Source organism: Phyllobates terribilis, unplaced genomic scaffold, assembly GCF_046119375.1.
Source record: "Phyllobates terribilis strain yellow unplaced genomic scaffold, ASM4611937v1 Scaffold_11__3_contigs__length_659146591, whole genome shotgun sequence".
NCBI classification, from domain to species: domain Eukaryota; kingdom Metazoa; phylum Chordata; class Amphibia; order Anura; family Dendrobatidae; genus Phyllobates; species Phyllobates terribilis.
The window spans coordinates 596,782,102-596,799,165 of NW_027362771.1; the positions used below are offsets into that span (position 1 = coordinate 596,782,102).

General features: G+C 32.8%; 1 protein-coding gene across 2 annotated transcripts in view; it reads right to left on the minus strand.

Moving 5' to 3' along the window:
- Positions 1 to 17,059, minus strand: part of LOC141167083 (uncharacterized) — a 50,905-nt gene extending 33,846 nt beyond the window's left edge. For both annotated transcript variants that reach the window (XM_073654425.1, XM_073654424.1), the window contains exons 1-2: positions 16,876 to 17,059; positions 16,080 to 16,421 (exon numbers count right to left, since the gene is read on the minus strand). In XM_073654425.1, the coding sequence (XP_073510526.1) occupies positions 16,080 to 16,421; positions 16,876 to 16,927 (394 nt within the window). In that variant the 5' untranslated portion in view covers positions 16,928 to 17,059. The remainder of the gene's footprint in view (positions 1 to 16,079; positions 16,422 to 16,875) is intronic.
- Positions 17,060 to 17,064: the final 5 nt, after the last annotated feature.

Below are 17,064 nucleotides of genomic sequence, written 5' to 3' on the forward strand. Positions count from 1 at the left end.
GGACAGTATTATAGTAGTTATATTCTTGTACATAGGGACAGTATTATAGTAGTTATATTCTTGTACATAGGGGGCAGTATTATAGTAGTTATATTCTTGTACATAGGAGCAGTATTATAGTAGTTATATACTTGTACATAGGGACAGTATTATAGTAGTTATATTCTTGTACATAGGGGACAGTATTATAGTAGTTATATTCTTGTACATAGGGGGCAGTATTATAGTAGTTATATTCTTGTACATAGGAGCAGTATTATAGTAGTTATATACTTGTACATAGGGACAGTATTATAGTAGTTATATTCTTGTACATAGGGACAGTATTATAGTAGTTATATTCTTGTACATAGGGGGCAGTATTATAGTAGTTATATTCTTGCACATAGGGGGCAGTATTATAGTAGTTATATTCTTGTACATAGGGGGCAGTATTATAGTAGTTATATTCTTGTACATAGGAGCAGTATTATAGTAGTTATATTCTTGTACATAGGGACAGTATTATAGTAGTTATATTCTTGTACATAGGGACAGTATTATAGTAGTTATATTCTTGTACATAGGGGGCAGTATTATAGTAGTTATATTCTTGCACATAGGGGGCAGTATTATAGTAGTTATATTCTTGTACATAGGGGGCAGTATTATAGTAGTTATATTCTTGTACATAGGAGCAGTATTATAGTAGTTATATTCTTGTACATAGGGGGCAGTATTAGAGTAGTTATATTCTTGTACATAGGGGCAGTATTATAGTAGTTTTATTCTTGTACATAGGGGGCAGTATTATAGTAGTTATAGTCTTGTACATAGGAGCAGTATTATAGTAGTTATATTCTTGTACATAGGCGGCAGTATTATAGTAGTTATATTTTTGTACATAGGGGGCAGTATTATAGTAGTTATATTCTTGTACATAGGAGCAGTATTATAGTAGTTATATTCTTGTACATAGGAGCAGTATTATAGTAGTTATATTCTTGTACATAGGGGGCAGTATTATAGTAGTTATATTCTTGTACATAGGAGCAGTATTATAGTAGTTATATTCTTGTATAAAGGAGCAGTATTATAGTAGTTATATTCTTGTACATAGGAGCAGTATTATAGCAGTTATATTCTTGTACATAGGGGGCAGTATTATAGTAGTTATATTCTTGTACATAGGGGGCAGTATTATAGTAGTTATAGTCTTGTACATAGCAGCAGAATTATAGTAGTTATATTCTTGTACATAGGGAGCAGTATTATAGTAGTTATATTCTTGTACATAGGGACAGTATTATAGTAGTTATATTCTTGTACATAGGGGCAGTATTATAGTAGTTATATTTTTGTACATAGGAGCAGTATTATAGTAGTTATATTCTTGTACATAAGAGCAGTATTATAGTAGTTATATTCTTGTACATAGGAGCAGTATTATAGTAGTTATATTCTTGTACATAGGGGGCAGTATTACAGTAGTTATATTCTTGTACATAGGAGCAGTATTATAGTAGCTATATTCTTGTACATAGGGGGCAGTATTATAGTAGTTATATTCTTGTACATAGGAGCAGTATTATAGTAGTTATAATCTTGTACATAGGGGGCAGTATTATAGTAGTTATATTCTTGTACATAGGGGGCAGTATTACAGTAGTTATATTCTTGTACATAGGGGAAGTATTATAGTAGTTATATTCTTGTACATAGGAGCAGTATTATAGTAGTTATATTCTTGTACATAGGGGGCAGTATTATAGTTGTTCTATTCTTGTACATAGGAGCAGTATTATAGTAGTTATATTCTTGTATATAGGAGCAGTATTATAGTAGTTATATTCTTGTACATAGGAGCAGTATTATAGCAGTTATATTCTTGTAAATAGGGGGCAGTATTATAGTAGTTATATTCTTGTACATAGGGGGCAGTATTATAGTAGTTATAGTCTTGTACACAGGAGCAGTATTATAGTAGTTATATTCTTGTACATAGGGGGCAGTGTTATAGTAGTTATATTCTTGTACATAGGGGCAGTATTATGGTAGTTATATTCTTGTACATAGGAGCAGTATTATAGTAGTTATATTCTTGTACATAGGGGGCAGTATTATAGTAGTTATATTCTTATATATAGGGGCAGTATTATAGCAGCTATATTCTTGTACATAGGGAGCAGTATTATAGTAGTTATATTCTTGTACATAGGGGGCAGTATTATAGTAGTTATAGTCTTGTACATAGGAGCAGTATTATTGTAGTTATATTCTTGTATATAAGAGCAGTATTATAGTAGTTATATTCTTGCACATAGGGACAGTATTATAGTAGTTATATTCTTGTACATAGGAGCAGTATTATAGTAGTTATATTCCTGTACATAGGGGACAGTATTATAGTAGTTATATTCTTGTACATAGGGACAGTATTATAGTAGTTATATTCTTGTACATAGGAGCAGTATTATAGTAGTTATATTCTTGTACATAAGAGCAGTATTATAGTAGTTATATTCTTGTACATAGGAGCAGTATTATAGTAGTTATATTCTTGTACATAGGGGGCAGTATTACAGTAGTTATATTCTTGTACATAGGAGCAGTATTATAGTAGCTATATTCTTGTACATAGGGGGCAGTATTATAGTAGTTATATTCTTGTACATAGGAGCAGTATTATAGTAGTTATAATCTTGTACATAGGGGGCAGTATTATAGTAGTTATATTCTTGTACATAGGGGGCAGTATTACAGTAGTTATATTCTTGTACATAGGGGAAGTATTATAGTAGTTATATTCTTGTACATAGGAGCAGTATTATAGTAGTTATATTCTTGTACATAGGGGGCAGTATTATAGTTGTTCTATTCTTGTACATAGGAGCAGTATTATAGTAGTTATATTCTTGTATATAGGAGCAGTATTATAGTAGTTATATTCTTGTACATAGGAGCAGTATTATAGCAGTTATATTCTTGTAAATAGGGGGCAGTATTATAGTAGTTATATTCTTGTACATAGGGGGCAGTATTATAGTAGTTATAGTCTTGTACACAGGAGCAGTATTATAGTAGTTATATTCTTGTACATAGGGGGCAGTGTTATAGTAGTTATATTCTTGTACATAGGGGCAGTATTATGGTAGTTATATTCTTGTACATAGGAGCAGTATTATAGTAGTTATATTCTTGTACATAGGGGGCAGTATTATAGTAGTTATATTCTTATATATAGGGGCAGTATTATAGCAGCTATATTCTTGTACATAGGGAGCAGTATTATAGTAGTTATATTCTTGTACATAGGGGGCAGTATTATAGTAGTTATAGTCTTGTACATAGGAGCAGTATTATTGTAGTTATATTCTTGTATATAAGAGCAGTATTATAGTAGTTATATTCTTGCACATAGGGACAGTATTATAGTAGTTATATTCTTGTACATAGGAGCAGTATTATAGTAGTTATATTCCTGTACATAGGGGACAGTATTATAGTAGTTATATTCTTGTACATAGGGACAGTATTATAGTAGTTATATTCTTGTACATAGGGGGCAGTATTATAGTAGTTATATTCTTGTACATAGGAGCAGTATTATAGTAGTTATATTCTTGTACATAGGGACAGTATTATAGTAGTTATATTCTTGTACATAGGGGGCAGTATTATAGTAGTTATATTCTTGCACATAGGGGGCAGTATTATAGTAGTTATATTCTTGTACATAGGGGGCAGTATTATAGTAGTTATATTCTTGTACATAGGAGCAGTATTATAGTAGTTATATACTTGTACATAGGGACAGTATTATAGTAGTTATATTCTTGTACATAGGGACAGTATTATAGTAGTTATATTCTTGTACATAGGGGGCAGTATTATAGTAGTTATATTCTTGCACATAGGGGGCAGTATTATAGTAGTATTATTCTTGTACATAGGGGGCAGTATTATAGTAGTTATAGTCTTGTACATAGGAGCAGTATTATAGTAGTTATATTCTTGTACATAGGGGGCAGTATTATAGTAGTTATATTCTTGTACATAGGGGGCAGTATTACAGTAGTTATATTCTTGTACATAGGGGCAGTATTATAGTAGTTATATTCTTGTACATAGGAGCAGTATTATAGTAGTTATATTCTTGTACATAAGAGCAGTATTATAGTAGTTATATTCTTGTACATAGGAGCAGTATTATAGTAGTTATATTCTTGTACATAGGGGCCAGTTTTATAGTAGTTATATTCTTGTACATAGGGACAGTATTATAGTAGTTATATTCTTGTACATAGGGGCAGTATTATAGTAGTTATATTCCTGTACATAGGGGGCAGTATTATAGTAGTTATATTCTCGTACATAGGGGCAGAATTATAGTAGTTATATTCTTGTACATAGGGGGCAGTATTATAGTAGTTATAGTCTTGTACATAGGGCAGTATTATAGTAGTTATATTCTTGTACATAGGGGGCAGTATTATAGTAGTTATATTTTTGTACATAGGGGGCAGTATTATAGTAGTTATATTCTTGTACATAGGAGCAGTATTATAGTAGTTATATTCTTGTACATAGGGGGCAGTATTATAGTAGTTATATTCTTGTACATAGGAGCAGTATTATAGTAGTTATATTCTTGTATATAGGAGCAGTATTATAGTAGTTATATTCTTGTACATAGGAGCAGTATTATAGCAGTTATATTCTTGTACATAGGGGGCAGTATTATAGTAGTTATATTCTTGTACATAGGGGGCAGTATTATAGTAGTTATAGTCTTGTACATAGGAGCAGAATTATAGTAGTTATATTCTTGTACATAGGGGGCAGTATTATAGTAGTTATATTCTTGTACATAGGGACAGTATTATAGTGGTTATATTCTTGTACATAGGGGCAGTATTATAGTAGTTATATTCCTGTACATAGGAGCAGTATTATAGTAGTTATATTCTTGTACATAGGAGCAGTATTATAGTAGTTATAATCTTGTACATAGGGGCCAGTATTATAGTAGTTATATTCTTGTACATAGGAGCAGTATTATAGTAGTTATATTCTTGTACATAGGGAGCAGTATTATAGTAGTTATATTCTTGTACATAGGAGCAGTATTATAGTAGTTATATTCTTGTATATAGGAGCAGTATTATAGTAGTTATATTCTTGTACATAGGAGCAGTATTATAGCAGTTATATTCTTGTACATAGGTGGCAGTATTATAGTAGTTATATTCTTGTACATAGGAGCAGTATTATAGTAGTTATAATCTTGTACATAGGGGGCAGTATTATAGTAGTTATATTCTTGTACATAGGGGGCAGTATTACAGTAGTTATATTCTTGTACATAGGGGCAGTATTATAGTAGTTATATTCTTGTACATAGGAGCAGTATTATAGTAGTTATATTCTTGTACATAGGGGGCAGTATTATAGTAGTTATATTCTTGTACATAGGAGCAGTATTATAGCAGTTATATTCTTGTACATAGGGGGCAGTATTACAGTAGTTATATTCTTGTACATAGGAGCAGTATTATAGTAGTTATATTCTTGTACATAGGGGGCAGTATTATAGTAGTTATATTCTTGTACATAGGAGCAGTATTATAGTAGTTATATTCTTGTACATAGGAGCAGTATTATAGTAGTTATATTCTTGTATATAGGAGCAGTATTATAGTAGTTATATTCTTGTACATAGGAGCAGTATTATAGCAGTTATATTCTTGTAAATAGGGGGCAGTATTATAGCAGTTATATTCTTGTAAATAGGGGGCAGTATTATAGTAGTTATATTCTTGTACACAGGAGCAGTATTATAGTAGTTATATTCTTGTACATAGGGGGCAGTGTTATAGTAGTTATATTCTTGTACATGGGGGCAGTAGTATAGTAGTTATATTCTTGTACATAGGAGCAGTATTATAGTAGTTATATTCTTGTACATAGGGGCAGTATTATGGTAGTTATATTCTTGTGCATAGGAGCAGTATTATAGTAGTTATATTCTTGTACATAGGAGCAGTATTATAGTAGTTATATTCTTGTACATAGGAGCAGTATTATAGTAGTTATATTCTTGTACATAGGGGCAGTATTATGGTAGTTATATTCTTGTACATAGGAGCAGTATTATAGTAGTTATATTCTTGTACATAGGGGGCAGTATTATAGTAGTTATATTCTTGTACATAGGAGCAGTATTATAGTAGTTATATTCTTGTATATAGGAGCAGTATTATAGTAGTTATATTCTTGTACATAGGAGCAGTATTATAGCAGTTATATTTTTGTACATAGGTGGCAGTATTATAGTAGTTATATTCTTGTACATAGGAGCAGTATTATAGTAGTTATAATCTTGTACATAGGGGGCAGTATTATAGTAGTTATATTCTTGTACATAGGGGGCAGTATTACAGTAGTTATATTCTTGTACATAGGGGGCCGTATTATAGTAGTTATATTCTTGTACACAGGAGCAGTATTATAGTAGTTATATTCTTGTACATAGGGGGCAGTGTTATAGTAGTTATATTCTTGTACATGGGGGCAGTAGTATAGTAGTTATATTCTTGTACATAGGAGCAGTATTATAGTAGTTATATTCTTGTGCATAGGAACAGTATTATAGTAGTTATATTCTTGTACATAGGAGCAGTATTATAGTAGTTATATTCTTGTACATAGGAGCAGTATTATAGTAGTTATATTCTTGTACATAGGGGCAGTATTATGGTAGTTATATTCTTGTACATAGGAGCAGTATTATAGTAGTTATATTCTTGTACATAGGGGGCAGTATTATAGTAGTTATATTCTTATATATAGGGGCAGTATTATAGTAGTTATATTCTTATACATAGGGGCAGTATTATAGTAGTTATATTCTTGTACATAGGAGCAGTATTATAGTAGTTATATTCTTATACATAGGGGCAGTATTATAGTAGTTATATTCTTGTACATAGGAGCAGTATTATAGTAGTTATATTCTTATATATAGGGGCAGTATTATAGTAGTTATATTCTTATATATAGGGGCAGTATTATAGTAGTTATATTCTTATACATAGGGGCAGTATTATAGTAGTTATATTCTTGTACATAGGAGCAGTATTATAGTAGTTATATTCTTATACATAGGGGCAGTATTATAGTAGTTATATTCTTGTACATAGGAGCAGTATTATAGTAGTTATATTCTTGTACATAGGGGCAGTATTATGGTAGTTATATTCTTGTACATAGGAGCAGCATTATAGTAGTTATATTCTTGTACATAGGGGGCAGTATTATAGTAGTTATATTCTTATATACAGGGGCAGTATTATAGTAGTTATATTCTTATACATAGGGGCAGTATTATAGTAGTTATATTCTTGTACATAGGAGCAGTATTATAGTAGTTATATTCTTATACATAGGGGCAGTATTATAGTAGTTATATTCTTGTACATAGGAGCAGTATTATAGTAGTTATATTCTTGTACATAGGAGCAGTATTATAGTAACTTTATTCTTGTACATTGGAGCAGTATTAAAGTAGTTATATTCCTGTACATAGGGGGCAGTATTATAGTAGTTATATTCTTGTACATAGGAGCAGTATTATAGCAGTTATATTCTTGTACATAGGAGCAGTATTATAGTAGTTATATTCTTGTATATAGGAGCAGTATTATAGTAGTTATATTCTTGTACATAGGAGCAGTATTATAGCAGTTATATTCTTGTACATAGGTGGCAGTATTATAGTAGTTATATTCTTGTACATAGGAGCAGTATTATAGTAGTTATAATCTTGTACATAGGGGGCAGTATTATAGTAGTTATATTCTTGTACATAGGGGGCAGTATTACAGTAGTTATATTCTTGTACATAGGGGCAGTATTATAGTAGTTATATTCTTGTACATAGGAGCAGTATTATAGTAGTTATATTCTTGTACATAGGGGGCAGTATTATAGTAGTTATATTCTTGTACATAGGAGCAGTATTATAGCAGTTATATTCTTGTACATAGGGGGCAGTATTACAGTAGTTATATTCTTGTACATAGGAGCAGTATTATAGTAGTTATATTCTTGTACATAGGGGGCAGTATTATAGTAGTTATATTCTTGTACATAGGAGCAGTATTATAGTAGTTATATTCTTGTACATAGGGGGCAGTATTATAGTAGTTATATTCTTGTACATAGGAGCAGTATTATAGTAGTTATATTCTTGTACACAGGAGCAGTATTATAGTAGTTATATTCTTGTACATAGGGGGCAGTGTTATAGTAGTTATATTCTTGTACATGGGGGCAGTAGTATAGTAGCTATATTCTTGTACATAGGAGCAGTATTATAGTAGTTATATTCTTGTGCATAGGAGCAGTATTATAGTAGTTATATTCTTGTACATAGGAGCAGTATTATAGTAGTTATATTCTTGTACATAGGGGCAGTATTATGGTAGTTATATTCTTGTACATAGGAGCAGTATTATAGTAGTTATATTCTTGTACATAGGGGGCAGTATTATAGTAGTTATATTCTTATATATAGGGGCAGTATTATAGCCGTTATGTTCTTGTACATAGGGAGCAGTATTATAGTAGTTATATTCTTGTACATAGGGCGCAGTATTATAGTAGTTATAGTCTTGTACATAGGAGCAGTATTATTGTAGTTATATTCTTGTATATAAGAGCAGTATTATAGTAGTTATATTCATGTACATAGGAGCAGTATTATAGTAGTTATATTCTTGTACATAGGGGACAGTATTATAGTAGTTATATTCTTGTACATAGGGTCAGTATTATAGTAGTTATATTCTTGTACATAGGGGGCAGTATTATAGTAGTTATATTCTTGCACATAGGGGGCAGTATTATAGTAGTTATATTCTTGTACATAGGGGGCAGTATTATAGTAGTTATATTCTTGTACATAGGAGCAGTATTATAGTAGTTATATTCTTGTACATAGGGACAGTATTATAGTAGTTATATTCTTGTACATAGGAGCAGTATTATAGTAGTTATATTCTTGTACATAGGGACAGTATTATAGTAGTTATATTCTTGTACATAGGGGCAGTATTATAGTAGTTATATTCCTGTACATAGGGGGCAGTATTATAGTAGTTATATTCTTGTACATAGGGGCAGTATTATAGTAGTTTTATTCTTGTACATAGGGGGCAGTATTATAGTAGTTATAGTCTTGTACATAGGAGCAGTATTATAGTAGTTATATTCTTGTACATATGGGGCAGTATTATAGTAGTTATATTCTTGTACATAGGGACAGTATTATAGTAGTTATATTCTTGTACATAGGAGCAGTATTATAGTAGTTATATTCTTATACATAGGAGCAGTATTATAGTAGTTATATTCTTGTACATAGGGGGCAGTATTATAGTAGTTATATTCTTATATATAGGGGCAGTATTAAAGTAGTTATATTCTTGTACATAGGAGCAGTATTATAGTAGTTATATTCTTATACATAGGGGCAGTATTATAGTAGTTATATTCTTGTACATAGGAGCAGTATTATAGTAGTTATATTCTTGTACATAGGGGGCAGTATTATAGTAATTATATTCTTGTACATTGGAGCAGTATTATAGTAGTTATATTCCTGTACATAGGGGGCAGTATTATAGTAGTTATATTCTTGTACATAGGGGCAGTATTATGGTAGTTATATTCTTGTACATAGGAGCAGTATTATAGTAGTTATATACTTGTACATAGGGGGCAGTATTATAGTGGTTATATTCTTATATATAGTGGCAGTATTATAGTAGTTATATTCTTATACATAGGGGCAGTATTATAGTAGTTATATTCTTGTACATAGGAGCAGTATTATAGTAGTTATATTCTTATACATAGGGGCAGTATTATAGTAGTTATATTCTTGTACATAGGAGCAGTATTATAGTAGTTATATTCTTGTACATAGGAGCAGTATTATAGTAACTTTATTCTTGTACATTGGAGCAGTATTAAAGTAGTTATATTCCTGTACATAGGGGGCAGTATTATAGTAGTTATATTCTTGTACATAGGAGCAGTATTATAGTCGTTATATTCCTGTACATAGGGGGCAGTATTATAGTAGTTATATTCTTGTACATAGGGGGCAGTATTATAGTAGTTATATTCTTGTACATAGGAGCAGTATTATAGTAGTTATATTCTTGTACATAGGAGCAGTATTATAGCAGTTATATTCTTCTACATAGGAGCAGTATTATAGTAGTTATATTCTTGTATATAGGAGCAGTATTATAGTAGTTATATTCTTGTACATAGGAGCAGTATTATAGCAGTTATATTCTTGTACATAGGTGGCAGTATTATAGTAGTTATATTCTTGTACATAGGAGCAGTATTATAGTAGTTATAATCTTGTACATAGGGGGCAGTATTATAGTAGTTATATTTTTGTACATAGGGGGCAGTATTACAGTAGTTATATTCTTGTACATAGGGGCAGTATTATAGTAGTTATATTCTTGTACATAGGAGCAGTATTATAGTAGTTATATTCTTGTACATAGGGGGCAGTATTATAGTAGTTATATTCTTGTACATAGGAGCAGTATTATAGCAGTTATATTCTTGTACATAGGGGGCAGTATTACAGTAGTTATATTCTTGTACATAGGAGCAGTATTATAGTAGTTATATTCTTGTACATAGGGGGCAGTATTATAGTAGTTATATTCTTGTACATAGGAGCAGTATTATAGTAGTTATATTCTTGTACATAGGAGCAGTATTATAGCAGTTATATTCTTGTACACAGGAGCAGTATTATAGTAGTTATATTCTTGTACATAGGGGGCAGTGTTATAGTAGTTATATTCTTGTACATGGGGGCAGTAGTATAGTAGCTATATTCTTGTACATAGGAGCAGTATTATAGTAGTTATATTCTTGTGCATAGGAGCAGTATTATAGTAGTTATATTCTTGTACATAGGAGCAGTATTATAGTAGTTATATTCTTGTACATAGGGGCAGTATTATGGTAGTTATATTCTTGTACATAGGAGCAGTATTATAGTAGTTATATTCTTGTACATAGGGGGCAGTATTATAGTAGTTATATTCTTATATATAGGGGCAGTATTATAGCCGTTATATTCTTGTACATAGGGAGCAGTATTATAGTAGTTATATTCTTGTACATAGGGGGCAGTATTATAGTAGTTATAGTCTTGTACATAGGAGCAGTATTATTGTAGTTATATTCTTGTATATAAGAGCAGTATTATAGTAGTTATATTCATGTACATAGGAGCAGTATTATAGTAGTTATATTCTTGTACATAGAGGGCAGTATTATAGTAGTTATAGTCTTGTACATAGGAGCAGTATTATAGTAGTTATATTCTTGTACATAGGGGGCAGTATTATAGTAGTTATATTCTTGTACATAGGGACAGTATTATAGTAGTTATATTCTTGTACATAGGAGCAGTATTATAGTAGTTATATTCTTATACATAGGAGCAGTATTATAGTAGTTATATTCTTGTACATAGGGGGCAGTATTATAGTAGTTATATTCTTATATATAGGGGCAGTATTATAGTAGTTATATTCTTGTACATAGGAGCAGTATTATAGTAGTTATATTCTTATACATAGGGGCAGTATTATAGTAGTTATATTCTTGTACATAGGAGCAGTATTATAGTAGTTATATTCTTGTACATAGGGGGCAGTATTATAGTAATTATATTCTTGTACATTGGAGCAGTATTATAGTAGTTATATTCCTGTACATAGGGGGCAGTATTATAGTAGTTATATTCTTGTACATAGGGGCAGTATTATGGTCGTTATATTCTTGTACATAGGAGCAGTATTATAGTAGTTATATACTTGTACATAGGAGCAGTATTATAGCAGTTATATTCTTATACATAGGAGCAGTATTATAGTAGTTATATTCTTGTACATAGGGGGCAGTATTATAGTAGTTATATTCTTGTACATAGGAGCAGTATTATAGTAGTTATATTCTTATATATAGTGGCAGTATTATAGTAGTTATATTCTTATACATAGGGGCAGTATTATAGTAGTTATATTCTTGTACATAGGAGCAGTATTATAGTAGTTATATTCTTATACATAGGGGCAGTATTATAGTAGTTATATTCCTGTACATAGGGGGCAGTATTATAGTAGTTATATTCTTGTACATAGGAGCAGTATTATAGTCGTTATATTCCTGTACATAGGGGGCAGTATTATAGTAGTTATATTCTTGTACATAGGGGGCAGTATTATAGTAGTTATATTCTTGTACATAGGAGCAGTATTATAGTAGTTATATTCTTGTACATAGGAGCAGTATTATAGCAGTTATATTCTTGTACATAGGAGCAGTATTATAGTAGTTATATTCTTGTATATAGGAGCAGTATTATAGTAGTTATATTCTTGTACATAGGAGCAGTATTATAGCAGTTATATTCTTGTACATAGGTGGCAGTATTATAGTTGTTATATTCTTGTACATAGGAGCAGTATTATAGTAGTTATAATCTTGTACATAGGGGGCAGTATTATAGTAGTTATATTTTTGTACATAGGGGGCAGTATTACAGTAGTTATATTCTTGTACATAGGGGCAGTATTATAGCAGTTATATTCTTGTACATAGGAGCAGTATTATAGTAGTTATATTCTTGTACATAGGGGGCAGTATTATAGTAGTTATATTCTTGTACATAGGAGCAGTATTATAGCAGTTATATTCTTGTACATAGGGGGCAGTATTACAGTAGTTATATTCTTGTACATAGGAGCAGTATTATAGTAGTTATATTCTTGTACATAGGGGGCAGTATTATAGTAGTTATATTCTTGTACATAGGAGCAGTATTATAGTAGTTATATTCTTGTACATAGGAGCAGTATTATAGCAGTTATATTCTTGTACACAGGAGCAGTATTATAGTAGTTATATTCTTGTACATAGGGGGCAGTGTTATAGTAGTTATATTCTTGTACATGGGGGCAGTAGTATAGTAGCTATATTCTTGTACATAGGAGCAGTATTATAGTAGTTATATTCTTGTGCATAGGAGCAGTATTATAGTAGTTATATTCTTGTACATAGGAGCAGTATTATAGTAGTTATATTCTTGTACATAGGGGCAGTATTATGGTAGTTATATTCTTGTACATAGGAGCAGTATTATAGTAGTTATATTCTTGTACATAGGGGGCAGTATTATAGTAGTTATATTCTTATATATAGGGGCAGTATTATAGCCGTTATATTCTTGTACATAGGGAGCAGTATTATAGTAGTTATATTCTTGTACATAGGGGGCAGTATTATAGTAGTTATAGTCTTGTACATAGGAGCAGTATTATTGTAGTTATATTCTTGTATATAAGAGCAGTATTATAGTAGTTATATTCATGTACATAGGAGCAGTATTATAGTAGTTATATTCTTGTACATAGGGGACAGTATTATAGTAGTTATATTCTTGTACATAGGGTCAGTATTATAGTAGTTATATTCTTGTACATAGGGGCAGTATTATAGTAGTTATATTCTTGCACATAGGGGGCAGTATTATAGTAGTTATATTCTTGTACATAGGGGGCAGTATTATAGTAGTTATATTCTTGTACATAGGAGCAGTATTATAGTAGTTATATTCTTGTACATAGGGACAGTATTATAGTAGTTATATTCTTGTACATAGGAGCAGTATTATAGTAGTTATATTCTTGTACATAGGGACAGTATTATAGTAGTTATATTCTTGTACATAGGGGCAGTATTATAGTAGTTATATTCCTGTACATAGGGGGCAGTATTATAGTAGTTATATTCTTGTACATAGGGGCAGTATTATAGTAGTTTTATTCTTGTACATAGGGGGCAGTATTATAGTAGTTATAGTCTTGTACATAGGAGCAGTATTATAGTAGTTATATTCTTGTACATAGGGGGCAGTATTATAGTAGTTATATTCTTGTACATAGGGACAGTATTATAGTAGTTATATTCTTGTACATAGGAGCAGTATTATAGTAGTTATATTCTTATACATAGGAGCAGTATTATAGTAGTTATATTCTTGTACATAGGGGGCAGTATTATAGTAGTTATATTCTTGTACATAGGAGCAGTATTATAGTAGTTATATTCTTATACATAGGGGCAGTATTATAGTAGTTATATTCTTGTACATAGGGGCAGTATTATAGTAATTATATTCTTGTACATTGGAGCAGTATTATAGTAGTTATATTCTTGCACATAGGGGGCAGTATTATGGTAGTTATATTATTGTACATAGGAGCAGTATTTCTATAATTTCCTTTGGACATACAGTACAGACCAAAAGTTTGGACACACCTTCTCTTTTAAAGATTTTTCTGTATTTTCATGACTTTGAAAATTGTACATTCACACTGAAGGCATCAAAACTATGAATTAACACATGTGGAATTATATACTTAACAAAAAAGTGTGAAACAACTGAAAATATGTCTTATATTCTAGGTTCTTCAAAGTAGCCCCCTTTTGCTTTGATGACTGCTTTGCACACTCTTGGCATTCTCTTGATGAGCTTCAAGAGGTAGTCACCGGAAATGGTCTTCCAACAATCTTGAAGGAGTTCCCAGAGATGCTTAGCACTTGTTGGCCCTTTTGCCTTCACTCTGCGGTCCAGCTCACCCCAAACCATCTCGATTGGGTTCAGGTCTGGTGGCTGTGGAGGCCAGGTCATCTGGCGTAGCCCCCCATCACTCTCCTTCTTGGTCAAATAGCCCTTATACAACCTGGAGGAGTTTAGGGTCATTGTCCTGTTGAAAAATAAATGATGGTGCAACTAAACGCAAACCGGATGGAATAGCATGCCGCTGCAAGATGCTGTGGTAGCCATGCTGGTTCAGTATGCCTTCAATTTTGAATAAATCCCCAACAGTGTCACCAGCAAAGCACCCCCACACCATCACACCTCCTCCTCCATGCTTCACGGTGGGAACCAGGCATGTAGAGTCCATCCGTTCACCTTTTCTGCATCACTCAAAGACACGGTGGTTGGAACCAAAGATCTCAAATTTGGACTCATCAGACCAAACCACAGATTTCCACTGGTCTAATGTCCAGTCCTTGTGTTCTTTAGCCCAAACAAGTCTCTTCTGCTTGTTGCCTGTCCTTAGCAGTGGTTTCCTAGCAGCTATTTTACCATGAAGGCCTGCTGCACAAAGTCTCCTCTTAACAGTTGTTGAAGAGATGTGTCTGCTGCTAGAACTCTGTGTGGCATTGACCTGGTCTCTAATCTGAGCTGCTGTTAACCTGCCATTTCTGAGGCTGATGACTCGGATAAACTTATCCTCAGAAGCAGAGGTGACTCTTGGTCTTCCTTTCCTGGGGCGGTCCTCATGTGAGCCAGTTTCTTTGTAGCACTTGATGGTTTTTGTAACTGCACTTGGGGACACTTTCAAAGTTTTCCCAATTTTTTTGCACTGACTGACCTTCATTTCTTAAAGTAATGATGGCCACTCGTTTTTCTTTACTGAGCTGCTTTTTTCTTGCCATAATACAAATTCTAACAGTCTATTCAGTAGGACTATCAGCTGTGTATCCACCAGACTTCTGCACAACACAACTGATGGTCCCAACCCCATTTATAAGGCAAGAAATCCCACTTATTAAACCTGACAGGGCTCACCTGTGAAGTGAAAACCATTTCCGGTGACTACCTCTTGAAGCTCATCAAGAGAATGCCAAGAGTGTGCAAAGAAGTCATCAAAGCAAAAGGTGGCTACTTTGAAGAACCTAGAATATAAGACATATTTGCAGTTGTTTCACACTTTTTTGTTAAGTATATAATTCCACATGTGTTAATTCATAGTTTTGATGCCTTCAGTGTGAATGTACAATTTTCAAAGTCATGAAAATACAGAAAAATCTTTGAATGAGAAGGTGTGTCCAAACTTTTGGTCTGTACTGTATGTGTTACAATATTAGCTTACTATTATTATATCCGTCTCTTACTTGTAAGGATAACAATATTTTACCTGAGTCTCCCTCCATGGTTATGCAGCTTTTGTGAATACTCCCGGATGGGAATGTTACCACCTCACAGCAGACGCGCATCTCCAGGGCTTTTATCTCCATCTCGTAGGCTTTGCTATCCTTTTTCTCTAGTTTCACCACCTCTTGATAAGGAGATTTGGTGTCGTTCCCCCAGTGAGGGTTTAGCACGGCGATGACGCTATATGTCCCGTTGGCGTGATCTTCTTTCCAATGCACCTGGGTCACCCATTCTTCTGAAGGGATCTGAAGGGTGCAGATGACCAGGTAGGAATCAGATGATCTTTGGGTGAAATGTACATCCAGAAGAGGAGATGATTCTTGTACTGGTCAATAAATAAAGAAGACAATATCATTTTACTCCACCATCTCTAGCTGTCTGCTCTCCGGGGTGGGTCATATGCTCTTCTCTATGGGCTGACCTCATTCTGTTGACACTTTGGGGTTATAAGTGTAATCCTACATTACATGAAGCTTCTTGTTTGTTGTGTGAAAATTGTATTAGGCCCCAACCTTCATGGGGTCATCGTTAATACTGTTGTCCTCATAGAACAGCAAGATACTCTCATAATCCCCCTTTAGCTATTGGACTGGTGACTACTCATTTAATGGTTGGACCTAGTAGAGCATAAAGTGGTCCTGGAACAACCACATGTCTTCCAGTATGGCCCAACACTACATGTCTCCAAGTATGGCCACCTTCTCAGCAAAGACATGACTAGTTATGGTTTTTGATCTTCTACCACCAAAGGACATAAAAACAAAAAAAAGATCTATTACCTGACCCTGCTCCACCTAGAAAGTAGAAGACTACCAGGAGCAGTCTCTTCATCTTCAGACTCGATAGACGAGAGATACTGACAATTAGAAAGGAAGTGCTGAGTGACAATACTGCCGAACAGGAAAGAGGGGGAGAGAACGAGAAAGCTACAACCAGAACGTAGGTGGTAAAATAAAGTGTTGAGATAA